At 43.5% G+C, this 22675-nt stretch overlaps 1 protein-coding gene across 2 annotated transcripts in view; it reads left to right on the forward strand.

Annotated features, from left to right (window-relative positions):
• Positions 1-22675, forward strand: part of STX5 (syntaxin 5) — a 29826-nt gene that overhangs the window by 4310 nt on the left and 2841 nt on the right. For both annotated transcript variants that reach the window (XM_043871429.1, XM_043871434.1), the window contains 5 exons: positions 2852-2968; positions 3046-3102; positions 3261-3342; positions 3816-3922; positions 4091-4212. In XM_043871429.1, coding sequence (XP_043727364.1) covers positions 2852-2968; positions 3046-3102; positions 3261-3342; positions 3816-3922; positions 4091-4212 — 485 coding nt within the window. The remainder of the gene's footprint in view (positions 1-2851; positions 2969-3045; positions 3103-3260; positions 3343-3815; positions 3923-4090; positions 4213-22675) is intronic.

The raw sequence follows: 22675 nt of genomic DNA on the forward strand, positions 1-22675 counted from the left end.
AGTATTCTTGCCTGGGAAATCACATGGATGGGGGAGCCTGGCAGGCTACACCCCTTTTAAAGAAAAAGGTGATGATAACAGTACACACCTTGCAGGGTTGTTGTGAGGCTTCGTTGGTTTGTTTTTTCAATCCCTCACGTTACTGAGTGACTTTTGGCTGCCTGTTTCTGGGGATTCAACACAAAGAAGACCCATGTGATCCCTGCCTTTGGGAACTTCTTTCCAAGTGGGTGAACCAAACAGTATATGCTGCTGCTGCTGCTAAGTCGCCTCAGTCGTGTCCGACTCTGTGCCACCCCATAGACGGCAGCCCACCAGACTCCCCCATCCCTGGGATTCTCCAGGTAAGAACACTGGAGTGGGTTGCCATTTCCTTCTCCAATGCATGAAAGTGAAAAGTGAAAGTGAAGTTGCTCAGTGGTGTCTGACTCTTAGTGACCCCATGGACTGTAGCCTGCTAGGCTCCTCCGTCCATGGGATTTTCCAGGCAAGAGTACTCTAGTGGGTTGCCATTGCCTTCTCCAAAACAGTGTATAAGTAAACAGAAAATAAAATTTCAGGTGGTGGGACATCCTATTAAACAAGGAGAGTGAGCGCCTCAGGGTAGGGGCCACTTCATATTGGGTGATCTGGGATGGCCTAGCTGAGGAAGGGACATGGAGACCTGAATGGTAAGGAAAAAATTGGTCATCCAAAGATCGGAGGGGGCACATTCTAGAAAGTGGGAGTGGCAAAGGGAGAGGCCCTGAGGCCTGAGTGACTTTGGTACATTTGACACATGTGGAAGAGGCCAGTGTGGCTGCAGCACAGCCAGTGAGAAGGCGGCTGGTGGGGTAAGGCCAGAGGAGTGGGCAGACCAAGACCGTATAGCTATGTAAGCTAGGTGAGGAATGTGAATTCTTTTCTAGATTTAGTGGGAAGCTCTTAGAAGATTTTAAGAGTGGGGATGACATACATGCCCTGTTTTGGGTTTGGAGGGTCACTCTGGTTGTTGGGGGCAGACTCTGAAAGGAACGTCACTTAGGAGGCTCTGGGCGATTTTCGAGAGAGAGGACAGTTTGGACTAGTGTGGCTTTGTTAGAGAAGAAAATGGGTGGACATATTCAGAGTGTATGTTGGAATCAGCTGGGTTCTTTGTGGGTTCCTTGTAGATTAAGGGAAGGGAGGCATTGAGGATGACTTGCTAAGTTTTTCGTCTGAGTGAATGGTGAATGGTGGTGCCATTTTCCAAAATGGCACAGAGGAATAGCTTTTCAGGGCAGGTGGGATATAAAGAGTTGCTTTCTACGTTAAGTTGAAAAGAAAGTCATAAGCTGCTTAGCAAGTTGTGTGCTGCACGGTAATCAGACCCAGGCTGCTGTTCTGTTCACAAAGTCTGAATACATAGTAAACGCTCAGTGAACGTTGTCATTGTGCTGTGGCATATAGGTTGGGTTAAGGAGTTGTCAGCATGTGACTTAGAAGCTTTTAGCTTGGGCACCCACGTGGGGAGTAGTGGCGTTTTCTGAGCTCCTGGGGGAGGAGATTTTATGGGGGGAAACCTGGAATACAGTTTCGGATACATGGCTGTCAGCAGCAGAAATTGTCCAGGGGACTCGAGAATCCTTGGGGCTGGGGTACTAATTCAGGGGACTGTTGGAGGGATTATAGAAGTTGCCTGATCTAGTATTTTTTAGCCTGTTTTTTGAACTATTTGTGACCCCTTTCCCCTCCCCCTCCTCTTTCTCCTCTGGTCCTGCCCTGGACCTAGCTGCTCTGGGGCAAGCTTTCTCTGCCACTCCCGGTCAGTCTTTCATCTCCCTTGTCTTATGAGGCCCTCAGCAGGTAGGATTGGGAAAGCAGAGGATCCACTGGCCTCGTGTAGAAAGGATGGCTGTGCTACTAACTCACGTATAAAGTTTGACAAGGCACACCTTTCACTCTTTTGGAACAGTAATTTAAAATATACTAATTAAAATAATTTAAAATATAAATTTAAAATAATTTAAAATGTGTGTGTGTGTGTGTGTAAGTCGCTTAGTCGTGTCCAACTCTTTGCAACCCTATGGACTGTATAAGTCTACCAGGCTCCTCTGTCCATGGAATTCTCCAGGCAAGAATACTGGCATGGTAGCTATTTCCTTCTCCAGGAGATGTTCCTGACCCCAGGGATCAAACCTTGGTCTCTTGCATCCCTACCGTCTAAGCCACCAGGGAAGCCCATATATATATATTTGGCTGCACCGGGTCTTAGTTGCAGCATGCAAATTCATTGCAGTTCAATGCAATTCTTCAGTCTTCATTGCAGCACATGGGATCTTTAGTTGTGCTGTGTGGGATCTAGTTCCCTGACCACAGATTGAACCTGGGCCCCCTGCACTGGGAGTGCAGAGTCTTAGCCACTGGACCCTCAGGGAAGTCCCTGCAGTAGTAATTTTTAAAAGGAATTGTGTATATAAAAACCATTTCATTGATGTTTCTAGGACTTCTCCCATCTCCTGAGTACAGCACAGATGCTTTGCTGGTCAGCATGCTCTGGATCTGAGATTCTGGCCTTTTAAGGGGTTCTGTGGTCATGAGCAGGGCCTCACAGTAGTGGGTAGGGCAGTAGGGTGAAGGGAGTAAACTCAGTTCTTTATAAATGGACGAGGCCATATTTCACCTCTTTCTGGCTCTACTCTGCAGGGACTGAGCCAGAGCAACCTCCAGAGGTTGGACTGTACCAGCAGGCCCTTCTGGTCTGACTGTCTGAGACAGCGTCACCCCTGCTAGTATGTTCATCCTGCCACCCCTGCCAGAGATGTCCATGTGGGAGAGATACTGGCTGAGGAGCCCTGGTTGATACCAGTTTTTCTGTTGGCTCTTTCACCAGGACATCAATAGCCTCAACAAACAAATCGCCCAGCTTCAGGACTTCGTGAGGGCCAAGGGCAGCCAGAGCGGCCGGCACCTGCAAACCCATTCCAACACCATCGTGGTCTCCCTGCAGGTGGGACCAGGGAGAGGGGGCGGCAGAAGGGAGGAGGCGTTGTCTTCTCTGGCTGACCCTCTCTCCTCCTCTTCCAGTCGAAACTGGCCTCCATGTCCAACGACTTCAAGTCAGTTTTAGAAGTGAGGACAGAGGTGAGAAGAAGCTGTGTAGGAGGGGATAGGAATCTGGGCCTGAGGGCCCCAGAGGGCAGTGGGAAGGGCAAGGGCAATAGGGTCACGGGCACCAGGGGGGTCTAATGTGCCCGCTTTCCAGAGGCCTCAGGACCTTTGCATTTCTTCCCCAAACCTAGAACCTGAAGCAGCAGAGGAGCCGGCGGGAGCAGTTCTCCCGGGCGCCTGTATCAGCCCTGCCCCTTGCACCCAACCATCTGGGTAAGTTACAGGCGATTCAGGGAGCCCTGAGGGGTAAGGCATAGTGACTCTGGGTCTGAGGGTATCTTCCTAACACAGGAGTTGGGTAGGAGAGCGGAGGGTCAAGGAAGTTGCTAGACTTTCTCAGAGGTCACTCCTGATGCTTGGGATCTATGATCCGCACCTAGTCTCCAGCATTCTCCCTGTTGAGGGTGAATCCAATCATGTTCAAAAGAATGAGTTTTCTAGTATTTTTGCTCCACTTAGTCATTATATTTACAGTCTGTCATTTCATTCTCAAAACCACCCTTTGAGAAAGCAACTATCATTATCCCCCATTTTACAGGTGAGGAAACTGAGGCTCAGAGAGGTTAAATGACTTGTCCAGGGTCACAAGGCTAGTAAGTGTCAGAGCTGGGATTCAAATCCAGAGCATATGGGCTTTGAACCTTTTAACTGCTAAGAAGTGCCATGTCCGTCTTTTTTCCCCCCAGGGGGCGGTGCTGTAGTTTTGGGGGCGGAGTCCCGAGCCTCTGGAGATGTGGCCATTGACATGATGGACTCTAGGACCAGCCAGCAGCTGCAGCTCATTGACGAGCAGGTACCCACGCTCTAAGGTGGGGAGGAGTTGCTCCCCTGTTTTCCTGTGTGGTCACAAGCAAGTGTTTGGAATGTGCCATGGGTGGAATGGCAAACTGGAAAGCCCCAAAGAGTCAGGACCCACCCTCAGAAGCTCCTGGTGTTCATGTACGCTCTCTCTCCTCTGAAGGATTCTTACATCCAGAGCCGGGCAGACACCATGCAGAACATTGAGTCCACAATCGTTGAGCTGGGCTCCATCTTCCAGCAGTTGGCACACATGGTGAAGGAACAGGAAGAAACCATTCAGAGGTGAGACGCTTTCTCTCTTTAACCTCAAAACCAGGAGGCTTGTCTTCCCTGTGGATTGGCATCCTAAGGGTCCCCAGGGACAGCTTAATGCCCTTTGGAAGAGAAGAGTGAATCCTGTCCACACATAAGGTCCAGCTCACCTGTCTCCATCCACACCACAAGTATTAACTGAGCACCCATTCCATGTCAGGCACTGTCATAGGTGCTGGGGATACGGTGATGGGTAGAACAGTTAAGTCTGTTCTGTGGAACTTACTCTGTAGCGTGGAATTCGATAGAGTGAATAAGGACAACTGTTTAAAAAGAATTGAGAAGAAATTTTCAGGTGGTGATAAGGGCTAATACCGAAAACTAGGATGCAGTGTTGAGAAAGTGATGGAGGAGGAATATCAGATTGGGTGGCAGGGCAGGCTGCTCTGAAGGCTTCGTTATTGAAGCAGAGACGTGAATGACAAGAGGGATCCAAACACTCAAAGGAAAGGGTAAGAGTTGTCTAGGCAGTGCAGACAGCTAGAACAGAGGCCATATGATGGAACAGTCTTACTTTATTGAAGAATCAAGAAGGCCAGTGCAGCTGGAAGGCAGTGAACAGGAAGAGAGAAGTGCAGGATGAGACTGGAGGGAGGGAGGCAGGGCCAGCCCACAGGAAGGCCTCTCTACTCCCCTGGTGCCCTTGCTACTGCACAAGGCACTTTATCTGCTCCTGTTCTTTGGCACTTGGTATTCAGTCAGTCACAGAGATACAGCCAAAGACAAAAGAGACAAAGATCCCTGCCCTCGTGGAACGTACATCATGGTAGGCCAGATAATTTAGAATATACATAATAAGGAAATGGTCCAGTACATATTTTTGACCAGTGATAAATCCATAAATAAAAGTAGAGTAGGGTAAACTAATCAGGAGTTCTAGGTTTGGAGGAGCAAGTTGTAATTTTAAATAGGATGGCTGTGGTAGGCCCTATTAAGAAGATGACATCTTTCCAAGACTGGGGGGAGGTGAGGGCGTTTCCTGTGTGGATATACGGAGGAGAGTACCAAGCAGAGGAAAGAACCTGTGCAAAGGCCTTCAGGCAAGAATATGTCTGTTGAGTTAAAGGATAGCAAAGAAGCCACTGCATCTGGGGACAAGCGAGAAGAATAGTACCAGGTGAGGTTAGAGGGGAGATGGGAGACCAGATCAGGTGGGGCCTTTTAAAGCCAATGTGAAAAGTGAAAGTGAAAGTTTCTCAGTCATGTCTGACTCTTTGCGACCCCATGAACTATACAGTCCATGGAATTCTCCAGGCCAGAATACTGGAGTGGGTAGCCTTTCGCTTCTCCAGGGGATCTTCCCAACCCAGGGATCGAACCCAGGTCTCCCTCATTGCAGGTGAATTCTTTACCAGCTGAACCACAGGGAAGCCCAAATGGGGAGCCATTGCAGGCCACTGATTGATTTGATTGATTGGCCATGCTAGGTTCTCATTGCTGCGAGCGGGCTTTCTCTAGTTGCGGCAAGCAGGCAGCTTCCCTCTGTGTTCTGGAGCAGTGGCCGTAGGGCATGCAGGCTCAGTAGTTCTGGCACATGGGCTCAGTTGCCCTGTGGTGTGTGGCATCTTCCCAGACTAGGGATCGAACCTGTGTCCACTGCCTTGGCAGGTGGATTGGACCACCAGGGAAGTCCCATTGTAAGGTTTTAGTGGAAGGTTATACTATCTGGCATCTATTTTATTTTTATTTATTTATGTTTTGGGTTGCACTGCACAACTTGTGGGACCTTAGTTCCTCGACCAGGGCCACCGCATGGAAGTGCCAAGTCCTAACTACTGGACTTCCAGGGGATTGCCTCCCTTAGGAAGCCCCTCCAACTTGTATTTTAAAAGGGTCATTTAGTTGCCATAGTCAGAACAGATTGTAAAGGCCTAGAATACAAGCAGAGAGATGAGTTCAGAGGCCTTTGCAATAATCCAGGCAGGAGGTAGTGATAGTTGGGACCAAGGTTGTATGAGTAGTAGCTGCATTCTGGATATATTTTGGAGATAGAACCAACAGGATCAGTTACTTGATGAACTGAACGCAAGGTGTGAGAGAAAAAGAGGAGTTTATGATAACTCCAGGCTTTTGATGTGAGCGATCGAAGGGATTCATGTCCTTCACCTGAAATAGACAGAGCTAGTTACTCAAGATAGAGCAGATTTGGGGCAAAATAAGTTGTGTTGGACGTGTTGTCCAACTAGAAGTGGACAGCTGTCTGTTAGACATCTAAGTGGAAATAGTGAACAGGATGATAGATGTGTAAGGAGTTAAAAAGACAGGTATGGGCCCAAAATGGGCAGAATTGAACTTTGAAACTAGGCCAGGGGAGTTCTAAGAAAGAGGAGGATCAAGCACTGAGTCCCAGAGGCTATTTCTGGAATCAAGTCTCAGTCCCAGGAGAGGGGCACTGAGCAGGAGTGCAGCTTGTGAGACAAGAAGAAAAATAAATGGAGATGATGTCCCAGGAGTCAGGAGAAGAAAGTCAGTCAGGGGACGAATGAGCAACTGTGACAGATTCTGCTTTGAGGCCAAGCAAGATGAGAGCTGAGCATTTAATTAGCCTGTTTGGTTCATTAATATTTAGTGTAATATTTGCTAAGGTTGGATTTAGGGCTACCATTTTACTGTTTCTTTTGTTTTTCTCTTCTCCTTTTTTTTTTTTGTTCCTCTTCCTTCTTTCCTGTCTGGAACAGTTGCAAAAAAAAATTTTTTTTAATTCCATATAAATTTGTTATTTTAGCTATATGTAATTGGTTTGTTTTTTTTCTAGTGATTGCTATAGGGATTATAATATGCCTCATTAACTCCTCCCAGTCTGCTTCATACAAAATGTGATAACTTTTCAACCCCCCTCCTTCAGCTTTTATGCTCTAGTTGTCACATTTGTTGTATCTACATAACTTTATAAATCCCACAATACCATAGTATAATTTTTATCTTAAAGAAATTAGAGGAAAAAGTAGTCTTTTGTGTTAGTCATATATTTACTCTTTGCATTGCTCTTCATTTCTTCCTGAATATCCAGTTTCCATCTGGCATCACTTCCCTTAAACCTGGAGAATTTTCTTTAGTACCTTTTTTTAAAATTTATTTTTATTTTTGGTTGTGCGGGGTCTTTGTTGCTGCGTGTAGACTTTATCTGATTGCATTGAATGGGAGCTACTCTCTAGTTGTGGTGCTCAGACTCTTGTTGCAGAGCCTGGGGCTCTAGGGTGCTTGTGCTCAGTAGTTGGGGCTTGCGGGCTTTAGAGCCTGTGGGCTCAGTAGTTGCAAGCACAGGCTTAGTTGCCCCAGGGCATGGAGAATCTTCCTGGACCAGGGATCGAACCTGTGTTTCCTATATAAGCAGGCAGTATGAATTCTTAACCCCTAGACCACTAAAGAAGTCCTCTTTAGTACTTTTTATAGTGCAGATGTACTAATGACAAATTCTTCTATCTAAAATTTCATTATTTCACCCACATTTTTGAAGAATAGTTTTTCTGCTTAAAGTGCTTTAAATATATCATTCTACTGTCTTTTGGTCTCTCATTCTTAATGAGAAGTCAGTGGTAATTCTAACTTTTGTATGTAATCTCTGACTGCTTCTGCTTTTCCATTTTTTTTTTTTTTCTTTTCTGTGGTTTATAGCAGTTGATCACTTATGTACCTAGATGTGGTTTCCTTTGAATTTATGCTGCTTGGGGTTCTCTGAGCTTCCTGAATCTGTAAATTTATGTCTTTCAAAAAGTTTAGGAAATATTTCACCATTATTTCTTTCGAAATTTTTTCTGCCTCTTTCTCTGTCTTACTCCAGGAATATATATGTATACATATGTATAATCAACTGTAGGAATTTCTTGGTTGTTTCAGTGGTTAGAACTCTGCTTTCACTGTTGAAGGCCTGGGTTTGATCCCGGGTGGAAGAACTAAAATCCCACAAGCAGTGCGAAGCGGCTCCCCCAAAAAATCTACTGTAACTATATATTTACTTTGTTGAGATATATGTACATATATATATCTCAACAAATTGCATCTTATTAAGATGCATTTAATGTCAGCTGTCCCTACATTATTGAGAACAAATTTGATTATTTGATGAAGGTGGTAATAAATGATCTCTGTTTTTAAGAATATATTTCTTCTTTGCAGTCAGCAAATGATTTATTGGATATCCTGTTCCCCAAGACCCTTTAACCAGTTTTTAGGAGCCAGTTATGATGCTTGTCTGGTCTGAATCAATTTATCCAATTCAGGTGCATTTTTTTTCTTTAAACAAAAGCCTTTCTTTATTAACTGCATGAGCTAAAGTTCATCTTTTTTTTTTTTTTTTTATAATAATTCAAAGATATTTTTTTTTCCCCTTTATTTATTTATTTATTTTTTCAGTGGGTTTTGTCATACATTGATATGAATCAGCCATAGATTTACACGTATTCCCCATCCCGATCCCCCCTCCCACCTCCCTCTCCACCCGATTCCTCTGGGTCTTCCCAGTGCACCAGGCCCGAGCACTTGTCTCATGCATCCCACCTGGGCTGGTGATCTGTTTCACCATAGATAATATACATGCTGTTCTTGAAGTTCATCTTAATCAGGCTGGATAAAACCTTAATTATTTTCCTGTATTTTCAGAGTAAGTAGTTTGTGGAGCAGGTGTCAATGTAGAGACTAAGGAGGTTTTAATTCTTCCTTGTTTTTGAGTGTCATTATGGACTTAAGGTTTTTATTTATGTTTTGTGTTACAATTAGTTAGGATAATGGTTATTTTCAGTGTTCAGATTGTTCCCAGTTTGTCCAGTGAAAGACAAGAGGTTTTTGTTTTGTGTTTTTTTTAAAGAATGGGAGAAAATAAATGTATGTTTGTATTGTATTGGGAATGATCCAACAGAGAAATAAAAATTGATATAACAGGAAGGGGGAAGAATTCTTAAAGTTTATGTCCTGGAGCAGGTGAGAGGAAGTGGGAGCCAGTGCATAAGTAGAAGACTTGAATTTAAGATGAACTAGTGGTAGCTGGGCGGAGAAGGCAATGGCACCCACTCCAGTACTCTCACCTGGAAAATCCCATGGACGGAGGAGCCTGGTGGGCTGCAGTCCATGGGGTCACACAGAGTCGGACACGACTGAGCGACTTCACTTTCACTTTTCACTTTCATGCATTGGAGAAGGAAATGGCAATCCACTCCAGTGTTCTTGCCTGGAGAATCCCAGGGACAGGGGAGCCTAGTGGGCTGCGGTCCATGGGGTCACACAGAGTCGGACACGACTGAAGCGACTTGGCAGCAGTAGCAGCCATGATAGCTGGGAAAGTGGACATTTTCTGCTCCCCCCTGAGGGAAGGGACCAAGATAACTGAACTCAGCAAGGTATCAGTGGCTGGTGCTCAACACCTACTAGTTGAATAAACAAACATCCTTTTAACCATTGGTTGCCAAAGCTGGATGTTCATAGGAACCCCCTATAGAGCTTATAAAGAATAAGTATCTTGCCAGCCTATGACTGGCAGTCTCTGCATAAGGCAGGGCCTGGCAACTAACCAGACCAGGGGCCAGCCATGCCTACTGGACCACCTACGCCTAGTCATCCCCATCACCAGAGGGGCCCATGCAATATCAGGCAGCCCTGGAGTATACAGCTCTGGTTATCAGGGGATGGGATGCACAGGACAGCTCCTACAAAAGGCCATTTCTCTGAGGTCATGAAACGACCAACCTGCCAGATACATGGAAGTAGAAACAGCAAATCGGACAAAGTGAGATTACAGAGGAGCTTGTTCCAATCAAAAGGATAAGACCCCAGAAGAAAAGCTAAGGGAAGTGGAGACCGGTGAACTGCCTGATAGGGTTCAAGGTAGTGATCATAAAGATGAAAGAACTCCAGAGAAGAATGGATGAACACAGTGAGAAATTTGACAAAGAGTTAGAAGATATAAAGACAAACCAAACAGATGAACATAACTGAAATGAAAAATACACTAGAAGAAATCAACAGTAGATTAAATGACATAGAGGAATGGATCAGTAAGTTGGAAGGTAGAGTAGTAGAAATCACTGAAGCTAAAAAGAAAAAAAAAAGTGAGCACAGTTTAAGAGATTTCTACGGCATCAAGTGTGCTAAAATCTGTGTTATAGGGGTTCCAGAGAAGGGAAAAAGAGAGACCATATTTAGAGATATAATTGCTGAAAGTTTTCCTGACCTGGTAAAAGAAACAGACATCCAAGTCCAGGAAGCCAGAAAGTCCCAAATGGGATCAACTCCAAAGAGGACCACAACAAGACACATTGTAATTAAAATGGCAAAAATTAAAAATAAAGAGAGACTATTAAAAGCAGCAAGGGGAGACTTCCCTGGTAGTCCAGTGGCTCCAAAGATAAGAACACCTGAATATGTAAAGGAAATATTAACAGACATAAAGGGAGAAATTGACATAAAGGGAGGAATTGAATAGCAGGAGACTTTAATATCCCATTTATATTAATGGACACATCAGACAAGAAGTCAATAATTTGTCATTTAGGCACTGGCCCTAAATGACACAGTAGATTAAATGAGCTTATATAGAGAACAATTCTCCAAAAGCAGCAGAATACAAATTCTTTTCAAGTGCATATGGAACATTCTCCAGGACATACTACATACTAGGCCACAAAATGTGCATGTGTACTAAGTCGCTTCAGTCATGTCTGACTCTTTGTGACCCAGTGGACTGTAGCCTGCCATGCTCTTCTGTCCATGGATTCTCCAGGCAAGAATACTGGAGTGGGTTATGATAGGACACAAAACAAGTCTTAGTAAACTTAAGAAAATTGAAATCATAGCAAGCATCTTTCCAACCACAGTGCTGTAAGAGTGGAAATCAACTACAAAAAAAAGAGAAGAAATCAACTACGAGAAGAAAACTGCAAAAAACACAAACAAGTAAGTGGAGGCTAAAAAATATGTTGCTAAACAGTGGATCACTGAAGAGATGAAAGGAGAAATAAAAACTACTTGGAGACAAATGAAAATGAAAACAACCCAAAATATGTGGAACTTCCCTGCAACAGCAGTTCTAAAAGGGATGTTTATAGCAGTAGAAGCCTGCTTCAGGAAATAAAAACCTCAACCAAACAACCTACCCTTACACGTAAAGGAACTGGAAAAAGAACAAATCCAAAGTTAGTAGAGAAAAGAAGTAATAAAAATTAGAGCAGAAATAAGTGAAATAAAGACAAAAAAATAGAAAAGATCAATGAAACTAAGAAGAGATAGACAAGATTGATAAACCTTTAGCCAGACTTATCAAGAAGAAAAAAGAGAGGGCCTAAGACAATAAAAATCAGAAACGAAAAAGGAGAAATTATAAACTGATACTACAGAAATACAAAGGATCAAAAGAGATTACTATGGAAAACTACATGCAAATAACATGGACAACCTAGAAGCAATGGACAAATTCCTAGATATGTTTAATCTCCCAAGATGAACTAGGAAGAAATAGAAGCTATGAACAGATGAATTATCAGTAATGAAATTGAATCAGTAATTAAAAAAAATTTTATTTGCTTAGTTTTGGCTATGCTGGGTCTTCATTGCTATGGGTGGGCTTTCTCTAGTTGTGGTGAGCAGGGGCTACTTTCTCTTTGCAGTGTGAAGGCTTCTCATTGCAGTGATTTTTCTTGTTGTAGAGCATGGGCTCTAGAGCCTGCAGGCTTCAATAGTTGTGGTACACTGGCTTAGTTGCCCTGCAGCTTGTGAAATTTTCCCAGACCAGGGATTGAACCCATGTCCCCTGAATTGACAGGTAAATTCTTTCCACTGGACCACCAGGGAGGTCCTGAATCAGTAATTTTTAAAAACTTCCAACAAAAGTCCAGGACCAGATGGCTTCACAGATGAAGTCTACCAAATGTTTAGAGAAGAGTTAATACCTATCCTTTTCAAATTATTTCAAAAAACTGCAGAGGAGGAAATGATTCTAAACTCATTCTACAAACCCAGCACCACCCTGATGCCAAACCAAAGATATCACAAAACATAAAGTTACAGGCCAGTATCACTGATAAAACATGATGCAAAAATCCTCAACATAATACTAGCAGACAGGATCCAACAATGCATTAAAAACACGTACCATGATCAAGTGGGAATATTTATTCCAGTGATGCAGGGATTTTCAGTATCTATAAATCCATCAATGTGATATACTACATTAAATAAATTGAAGAAAAAAATATATGATCATCACAGTAGATGCAGATAAAAGATTTTGACAAAATTCAGCATCCATTTATGATAAAAAAAAAAACCTACACAAGTGGGGCATAGAAGGAACATACCTCAACATAACAAAGGCCATATATGATAAGCCCACAGTTAACACCATGCTCAGTGGTGAAGAGCTAAAAGCATTTCCTTGAAATCAGCTACAAGAATGCTCATTCTCAATATTATATTACCCAACATAGTATTGGAAGTTCAAGCCACAGCAATCAGAAGAAGAAAAAGAAATGAAAGGAATCCAAATTGTAAAAGAAGAAGTAAAACTGTCACTGTTTGCAGATGACATGATTCCATACATAGAAAGTCCAGAAAGCTACTAGAGCTCATCAATAAATTCAGGTAAGTTGAAGGATACAAAAGTAATTCACAGAAATCTGTTTCATTTTTATCTACTAGCAGCAAACTATAGGAGAAATGAAAGAAACTCATTTAGAGTTGCATCCAAGAGAATACCAAGAAATAAACTTAAGGCAGTAAAAGAACAGTACTTGGAAAACTGTAAGACACTGATGAAAGAAACTGAAGGGGACACAAATAGATGGAAATGATACACCATGTTCTTGGATTGGAAGAACTGGTATCGTTAAAATGACCGTACTACTCAAAGCAATCTACAGATTCAGTGCAATCCCTATCAAAATACTAATGGCATTTTTCATAGACTAGAGCAAGTCATTTAAAATTTGTATGGAAACACAAAAGACTCACAGTATCCCAAACAGTCTTGAGAGAGAACAGAGCTTGAGATGTCCTGCTCCCTGTCTTCAGATTGCACTACAAAGCCACTGCTGTAACTCCGATTACTATTAGAACAGTGTGGTGTGGTACCGAAACAGAAATGGGCTTCCCCAGCACCGCGGTGAGAAACCGGTTGGACCCCTGGGTTGGGAAGATCCCCTGAAGGAGGAAATGGCAACCCACTCCAGTATTCTTGCCTGGAAAATCCCCTGGTCAGAGGAGCCTGTTGGGCTATAGTCCATAGGGTCACAAAGATTCAATGCAACTGAACATATCCTGTGAAACAAAACAGACATCAGTGAAACAGAATGAGAGCCCAGAAATAAATGCACATACTTATGGTCAATTAATCAATGACAAAGGAAGTATGAATATACAATTAAAGAGACAGTCTCTTTAATAAGTAGTGCTGAGGAAACTGGATAGCTGCATGTAAAGGGATGAAATTAGAGCATTTTCTCACACCATAAAGTAAACTCCAAGTGTGGGAACTCCCTGGTGGTCTAGCAGTTAGGACTCAGCACTTAACACTGCCAGGGGCTGGGGTTTGATCCCTGGTCAGGATCCAAGGTCCTGGAAGCCATAAGGTGTGTCAACAAAAAATGTAAACTTAAAGTGGATTAAAGACCTAAATGTAAGGCCAGAAACCATAGAAATGCCTAGAAGAAAACACAGGCAGAATACTCTTTGACATAAATCATGGCAATATTTTTTTGCATCCATATCTTAAAGCAAACAAAACCAAAAGTAAACAAATGGGATTTAATCAAGGTTTTGCACAGCAAAGAAAACCATTGACAAAATAAAAAGATTACCTACTGACTGGGAGAATATGTTTGCAAATGATACAACTGATGGGTTAACATACAAAATGTATAAATAGCTCATGCACCTCAACATCAAAAAATCAAGCAACCTGATTTAAAAAAGGAGCAGAGGAACTTCCTGGCAGTCAAGTGGTTAAGACTCCACACTCTAAGGCAGAAGGTACAGTTCGATCCCTGGTTGGGTAGCTGGGATCCCTCATGCTGCATAAGCCGGCCAAAAAGAAAAAGAGCAGAAGACTTGAATGGACATGTTTCCAAAGAAAACATACAGATGGCCAGCAGGCATCCGAAAAGATGCTTAACATCATTAATCAGCCAGTCAGTCAGTTCAGTCGCTCAGTCGTGTCCAATTCTTTGCGACCCCATGAATTGCAGCACCCCAGGCCTCCCTGTCCATCACCAACTCCCCGAGTTTACTCAAACTCATGTCCATTGAGTCGGTGATGCCATCCAACCAGCTCATCCCCTGTCATCCCTTTCTCCTGGCCTCAATCTTTCCCCACATCACGGTCTTTTCAAATGAGTCAGCTCTTCCCATCAGGTAGCCAGAGTATTGGAGTTTCAGCTTCAGCATCAGTCCCTCCAATGAACACCCAGGGCTGATCTCCTTTAGGATGGACTGGTTGGATCTCCTTGCAGTCCAAGAGACTCTCAAGAGTCTTCTCCAACACCATAGTTCAAAAGCATCAAAACTTCAGCGTCAGCTTTCTTCACAGTCCAACTGTCACATCCATACATGACCACTGGAAAAACCATAGCCTTGACTAGACGGACCTTTGTTGGCAAAGTCATGTCTCTGCTTTTTAATATGCTGTCTAGGTTGGTCATAACTTTCCTTCCAAGGAGTAAGCGTTGTTTAATTTCATGGCTGCAGTCACCATCTTCAGTGATTTTGGAGCCCCAAAAAATAAAGTCTGACACTGTTTCCACTGTTTCCCCATCTATTTCCCATGAAGTGATGGGACCAAATGCCATGATCTTAGTTTTCTGAATGTTGAGCTTTAAGCCAACTTTTTCACTCTCCTCTTTCACTTTCATCAAGAGGCTTTTTAGTTCCTCTTTACTTTCTGCCATAAGGGTGGTGTCATCTGCATATCAGGTTATTCATATTTCTCCCATCAATCTTGATTCCAGCTTGTGCTTCTTCCAGCCCAGTGCTTCTCATGATGTACTCTGCATATAAATTAAATAAGCAGGGTGACAATATACAGCCTTGATGTACTCCTTTTCCTATTTGGAACCAGTCTGTTGTTTCATGTCCAATTCTAACTGTTGCTTCCTGATCTGCATATAGATTACTCAAGAGGCAGGTCAGGTGGTCTGGTATTCCCATCTCTTTCAGAATTTTCCACAGTTTATTGTGATCCACACAGTCAATGGCTTTGGCATAGTCAGTACAGCAGAAATAGATGTTTTTCTGAAATTCTCTTGCTTTTTCGATGATCTAGCGGATATTGGCAATTTGATCTCTGGTGCCTCTGCCTTTTCTAAAACCAGCTTGAACATCTGGAAGTTCACGGTTCACGTATTGCTGAAGCCTGGCTTGGAGAATTTTGAGCAGTACTTTACTAGCGTGTGAGATGAGTGCAGTTCTGTGGTAGTTTGAGCATTCTTTGGGATTGCCGTTCTTTGGGATTAGAATGAAAACTGACCTTTTCCAGTCCTGTGGCCACTGCTGAGTTTTCCAAATTTGCTGGCATATTGAGTGCATCACTTTCACAGCAGCATCTTTCAGGATTTGAAATAGCTCAACTGGAATTCCATCACCTCCACTAGCTTTGTTCGTAGTGATGCTTTTTAAGGCCCACTTGACTTCACATTCCAGGATGTCTGGCTCTAGGTGAGTGATCACACCATCATGATTATCTGGGTCATGAAGATCTTTTTTGTACAGTTCTTCTGTGTATTCTTGCCACCTCTTAATATCTTCTTCTTAATATCTGCTTGCCACCTCTTAATATCTTCTGTTATATCTTCTCTTAATATCTGCTTCTGTTAGGTCCATACCATTTCTGTCCTTTATCTAGCCCGTCTTTGCATGAAATGTTCCGTTGGTATCTCTAATTTTCTTGAAGAGATCTCTAGTCTTTCCCATTCTGTTGTTTTCCTCTATTTCTTTGCATTGATTGCTGAGGAAGGCTTTCTTATCTCTCCTTGCTATTCTTTGGAACTCTGCATTCAAATGAGAATATCTTTCCTTTTCTCCTTTGCTTTTCACTTCTCTTCTTTTCACAGCTATCTGTAAGGCCTCCTCAGACAACCATTTTGCTTTTCTGCATTTCTTTTCTTTGGGGATGCTCTTGATCCCTGTCTCCTGTACAGTGTCATGAACCTCCATCCATAGTTCATCAGGCACTCTGTCTATCAGATCTAGTCCCGTAAATCTATTTCTCACTTCTACTCTATAATCATAAGGGATTTGATTTAGGTCATACCTGAATGGTCTAGTGGTTTTCCCTGCTTTCTTCAATTTAAATCTGAATTTAGCAATAAGGAGTTCATGATCTAAGCCACAGTCAGCTCCCAGTCTTGTTTTTGCTGATTGTATAGAGCTTCTCCATCTTTGGCTGCAAAGAATATAATCAGTCTGATTTCAGTGTTGACCGTCTGGTGATGTCCATGTGTAGAGTCTTCTCTTGTGTTGTTGGAAGAGGGTGTTTGCTATGACCAGTGCGTTCTCTTGGCAAAACTCTATTAGCCTTTGCCCTGCTTCATTCCGTACTCCAAGGCCAAATTTGCCTGTTACTCCAGGTGTTTCTTACCTTCCTACTTTTGCATTCCAGTCCCCTATAATGAAAAGGACATCTTTTTTGGGTGTTAGTTCTAAAAGGTCTTGTAGGTCTTCATAGAACCATTCAACTTCAGCTTCTTCAGCATTACTGGTTGTAGCATAGGCTTGGATTACCATGATATTGAATGGTTTGCCTTGGAAACGAACAGAGATCATTCTGTCATTTTTGAGATTGCATCCAAGTACTGCATTTTGGACTCTTTTGTTGACCATGATGGCTACTCCATTTCTGAGACATGCAAATCAGAACTACAATAAGACATCACCTCATACCTGTCAGAGTGGCTATCATCAAAAAGAACACAAATAAATTGTAGCAAGGGTAATGAAGAAAAGGGAACCCTTGTGCACTGTTGGTGGGAATATAAATTGGTGCAGCCACTGTGGAAAACAGTAGGGAGGTTCCTCAAAAAAGTAAAAATAGAACAACCCTATTTATTGTCCAGCAATTCCACTCCTGGGTATATATCCAAAGAAAATGAAAACACTAGTTTGAAAAGATACACTCACCCCAGTGTTCACAGCAGCACTATTTAGAATAGCCAAGATATAGAAGCCTTCTAAGTATCCATCAACTGATGAATGGATAAGGAAGTGTGGTAAGTGTATACAATGGAATACTCTCAACCATAAAAAAGAAAGAAATGTTGCCATTTGCAACAACTGTTGCAACAGTGAATAGATTTGGAGTGCAATAGGCTTAGTGAAATAAGTCAGAGGAAGACAAATACTGTATGATAATCACTAAATGTGGAATCTGAAAAATAAGACAAATTAGTGAATATGACAAAAAAGAAACTAAAAAAAAAGAAAGAAAGAAACTGACTCAGATATAAGGAACAATTTAGTGGTTGCCAGTAGGGAGGGGCACCATGGGGATAGGGGATTAAGAGTTACAGGCTACTCTGTATAAAGTAAATAAGCTACTAGGATATATTGTACAGTTTAGGGAATATAGCCAATATTTTATAATAACAGTAAATGCAGTATAACCTTTAAGAATTGTGACTCACTGTGTGGTACATCTCAAACATATAATATTTTTTTTCAGACATATTTTAAATCAGCATCAATTTTTAAAATGAAAAAAAAGTGAATGAATATAACAAAACAGAAGCAGACTCCTATAGAGACAAACTAGTGGAACTCTTTTCTGAATTTCTTACAATATTGCTTTTGTCTTATGTTTTGGTTTTTTAGCCACTAAGCATGTGGGATCCTAACTCTGTGACCAGGGATCAAACCCACAGCCCCTGTGTTGGAAGGCAAAGTCCTAACCACCAGGGAAGTTCCTATAATAACTTTAAATGCAGTATAACCTATAAAAATTTTTTTTGTTTTACACCTGAAACTAATGGAATACCTTAAGTCAGCTATACCTAATTATAAATGTATATTTTTTCCTGTTAAAAAAAATATGAGGGTTTCTGGAAGTCCACTGCCCTCACATCTGTGGAGTCAGAATCTCCAAGTGTGAGGCCAGGAACCTGTTTTTTCACCTTGCCCAGTTCTTCAGGCTACTTCAGTGTCCTCAGTTTGGCAAGAAGAAAGGCTATTAGCAGAGGACCTCAAGAAGGGAAGGTGTGGGACTTTTGAGCACTCCGCAGGTTGACACGTGCCCGTAGCTTGCTCTGAGGCCTTCAGGCAGCGCCCTGGTCCTGACGGTCCTTCACTGCCCCACAGCACCAGCAGAGTTCTTTTACTCTTGGCTGTTGATCCGGTGAAACTGGGTGAACACCTCCCTCCGTGAAAGCGGATTTCCCAACATTGATCCATCAAGCAGCGTCACGTATTCTATTGGGCAATTTAAAAGCGCTGTGAAGACAGCTCTCTTGGTCCTAGAATCAGGAAGATTGACTCAGTCTTACCTGGTTCACCTAAGATCTGGGGAATCCCTTGCTGAATTAGGCCATAAACACTAGAGCTCTTCAGGTGACAATGTATTTTGAATATTAAAATATTATAGATTCAAAGAATCAGATCTGTAAAAGATGTTTGTATTCTCTCCCCAATGTATATGTTTAAAATTGTTAGAGTTAGGGACTTCCCTCGGAGAAGGCAATGGCAACACACTCCAGAACTCTTGCCTGGAAAATCCCATGGACGGAAGAGCCTGGTAGGCTGTGGTCCATGGGGTCGCTAAGAGTTGGACGTGACTGAGCGACTTCACTGTCACTTCACTTTCATGCATTGGAGAAGGAAATGGCAACCCACTCCAGTGTTCTTGCCTGGAGAATCCCAGGGACGGGGGAACCTGGTGGGCTGCCGTCTGTGGGGTCACACAGAGTCGGACACGACTGAAGCGACTTAGCAGCAGCAGCAGCAGGGACTTCCCTGGAGGTCCAGTGGCTAGGACTGCAAACTTCCCATTAGATTTGGTCCCTGGTTTGGGAACTAAGATCCTCCATGGTTGTGTGTGTGGGTGGGGGTGAGTGTGTGTGTGTGTGTGTGTGTGTGTGTGTGTGTGTGTGTGTGTGTGCGCGCGCGCACGCTCTCACTCAGTCATGTCTGACTCTCTTTGACCCTGTGGACTGTGTGTGTGTGTGTGTGTGTGTGTGTGTGTGTGTGTGTGTGTGTGCGCGTGCGCACGCTCTCACTCAGTCATGTCTGACTCTCTTTGACCCTGTGGACTGTGTGTGTGTGTGTGTGTGTGTGTGTGTGTGTGTGTGTGTGTGTGTGTGTGTGTGTGTGTGCGCGCGCACGCTCTCACTCAGTCATGTCTGACTCTCTTTGACCCTGTGGACTGTAGCCCACCAAGCTCCTCTGTGGGGGTGAGTGTGTGTGTGTGTGTGTGTGTGTGTGTGTGTGTGTGTGTGTGTGTGTGTGTGTGTGCACGCTCTCACTCAGTCATGTCTGACTCTCTTTGACCCTGTGGACTGTAGCCCACCAAGCTCCTCTGTGGGGGTGAGTGTGTGTGTGTGTGTGTGTGTGTGTGTGTGTGTGTGTGTGTGCACGCTCTCAGTCATGTCTGACTCTCTTTGACCCTGTGGACTGTAGCCCACCAAGCTCCTCTGTCCTTGGGATTTTCCGAGCAAGAATACTAAGATCCTCCATGGTTGTGTGTGTGGGTGGGGGTGAGTGTGTGTGTGTGTGTGTGTGTGTGTGTGTGTGTGTGTGTGTGTGTGTGCACGCTCTCACTCAGTCATGTCTGACTCTCTTTGACCCTGTGGACTGTAGCCCACCAAGCTCCTCTGTCCTTGGGATTTTCCGAGCAAGAATACTGGAGTGGGTTGCCATTTCCTCCTCCAGGGCATCTTCCCAGCCCAGGAATCCAACCAGCATCTCCTGCATCTCCTGCCTGCATTTTGGGCAGATTCTTTACCGATGAGTCATCGGAGAAGCTCAGCAAAAAAACAAAAACCTGAAAGCCTTTTTAAAAAAAAAAAATTTATTTATTTATTTTTGGCTGCTTTGGGTCTTCATTGCAGCAGACAGGATCTTTCCTTTAGATTCGGGGGCTGGGTGGTTGAGATGTGCTGGCTTAGTCACCCCGTGAAGTGAAAATGATAGTGCCAGTCGCTCAGTCATCTCTAACTCTTTGTGATGCCCATGGACTGTAGCCCACCAGGCTCCTCTGTCCGTGGAATTCTCCAGGCAGAATACTGGAGTGGGTTGCCATTCCCTCCTCCAGGGGATCTTCCTGTCCCAGGGACTGAATCCAGGTCTCCAGCCCGGAGCACGTGGGATCTTAATTTCCCAACCAGTGATAGAACCAGGGTCCTTGGCACTGACAGCATAGAGTTCTAACCACTGGACCATCAGGGAATCCCCTGGAAGATGGATTCTTAGCCACTGGACCCCCAGGGAAGTCCCTGAAAGCCTTTTATAGACAAACAAAAATAGAATTACAGTATATATACACCTTGACAACTAATCTTCCTTGAAAGAGTGTCATAAGTATTTTTCAGTGTTAGTACTTATTTGTTCATTGGTTTAGCAAACATTAGTTGTTGCTGCTGTGAGCCAGTCCTCTTGGATCTGGGGGTGGGGAGAGAACACAGGAGGCGGTGAACCGGTGCTGGGTGCAGAGAGTGAGATTTGTTCCGGACATCTTGAGCGAGCTCACACTTCAAGGGACAGCCAAGAGGCATGGTTTGATGCTCGGAAAAGAGAGGGCTAAGCTAGAGATAAAGGATGTAGGAGTCAGCAGCTTCTTGGTGAAACCATGGAGATAAATGAGACCACCCAGGGACAATGGGCAAAGTGAGAATAAGGCCCGAATAGATCCCCATGGATTCCAGGTGTACCTGGGGAAGGCAAGAATCTGTCCAAGAGACTGAAGTTTTAGGGAGATGAGAGAAAAAGGCAAAGAAATGTGTCCTTAGAAGCTGAGGTGGAAAGAATTTTAGGGAGGAAGGAGTGGTTATGTCTTGGTGCCCCTGAGAAAGAAATGTGAGTTAAGGATCCTCAGGTGTTACTTGCACCAGGGGGCTTGGATTAACTGGATCAGTGCCAGCAGGTTCAGTTGAGTGGCTCAGAAGCAATCCGGCAGTAGATTGAAACATAAAAGGAAAATAACAAGGGAGAAAATTTGTGGGCAACAATATGAACAAGAAATTGAAATTCTAAAAGGATGGCATTTTTACAGTAGACACAGATACTCTTGTGTTTGCTTCCTGCAAATGCCAGTGGATCTGGATTTTAGCACTCTCCTGAGAAACCACTGATTTATTCCAGATTTCTTGCAGGAGACCCAGTTTGATTCCTTGGTAGGGAAGATCAGCTAGAGAAGGGATAGGTTACCCACTTCAGTATTCTTGGGCTTCCCTTGTGGCTCAGCTACTAAAGAATCTGCCTGCAATGCGGAAGTCCTGGGTTCGATCCATGGGTTGGGAAGATCCCCTGGAGAAGGGAAAGGATACCCACTCCAGTATTCTGGCCTGGAGAATTCCATGGACTGTATAGTCCATGGAGTCGAAGAGTCGGACACAACTGACTTTGACTTTCTCTACCTGTAGTCTCCTGGGCCCTACCCTAGAATGTGAGATCTAAGAATTTGCCTTTTTTCTGCCCCCTGGCTTTGCTGCTCAGGTTCTGGGATCTTATTCCCTGACCAGAGATCCAACCTCAGCAGTGAAAGCCCTTGAGTCCTAACCACTGGACTATCAGGGAATTTCCAGAATTTGCATTTTTGAGGAATTTCCTAGTGGTCCAGTGACTAAGACTGGGTGCTTTCACTGCTGTGGGCCCGAGTTTGATCCCTGCATGGGAAACTAAGATCGCAAAAGCTACTCAGCACGGCCAAAAAAAAAAAATTCTTGCATTTTTGAGATGCTCAACAGGTGATTCTTATTTTTTCTAAGGTATAAAAAATGCTACTGATCTAGAGTTTCTTGTGTTACTCGGTCATTTTCCTTTTCCCTCCAACTTGTAGATTAAAAAATTTCAAACAACAGAAAACTTGGGAGGATGGCAGAAGCGACATCTATAATGATTCACCTAGGTGCACCAACTGTTGACTTTTTATCACATTTACTTCCTCTCACCTTTTTTTTTTTTTTTCCCCTGAATCATTTAAAAGTAGGTGCAGGGTCTGGGACCAGAGGGAAGTTCAAGAACAAGGGGACATATGTATATCTTTGGTTGATTCATGTTGATATACAGCAGAAACCACCACAACACTGTAATTATCCTCCAATTAAAAATAAATAGGGACTTCCCTGGTGGTCCAGTGGCTAAGACTCTGCACTCCCAGTGCAGGGGACCTGGGTTCAAATCCCTCGTCAGGGAACTAGATCCCACATGCTGCAACTAGGACCTGGTGCAGTCAAATAAATATTTAAAAATAAATAAAGATGATAAATAAATAAACAAGGCTGTGTGCATGTAAAAAAAAAACAAGTAGGTG

Source organism: Cervus elaphus, chromosome 2 (assembly GCF_910594005.1).
Source record: "Cervus elaphus chromosome 2, mCerEla1.1, whole genome shotgun sequence".
Taxonomy (NCBI): Eukaryota; Metazoa; Chordata; class Mammalia; order Artiodactyla; family Cervidae; genus Cervus; species Cervus elaphus.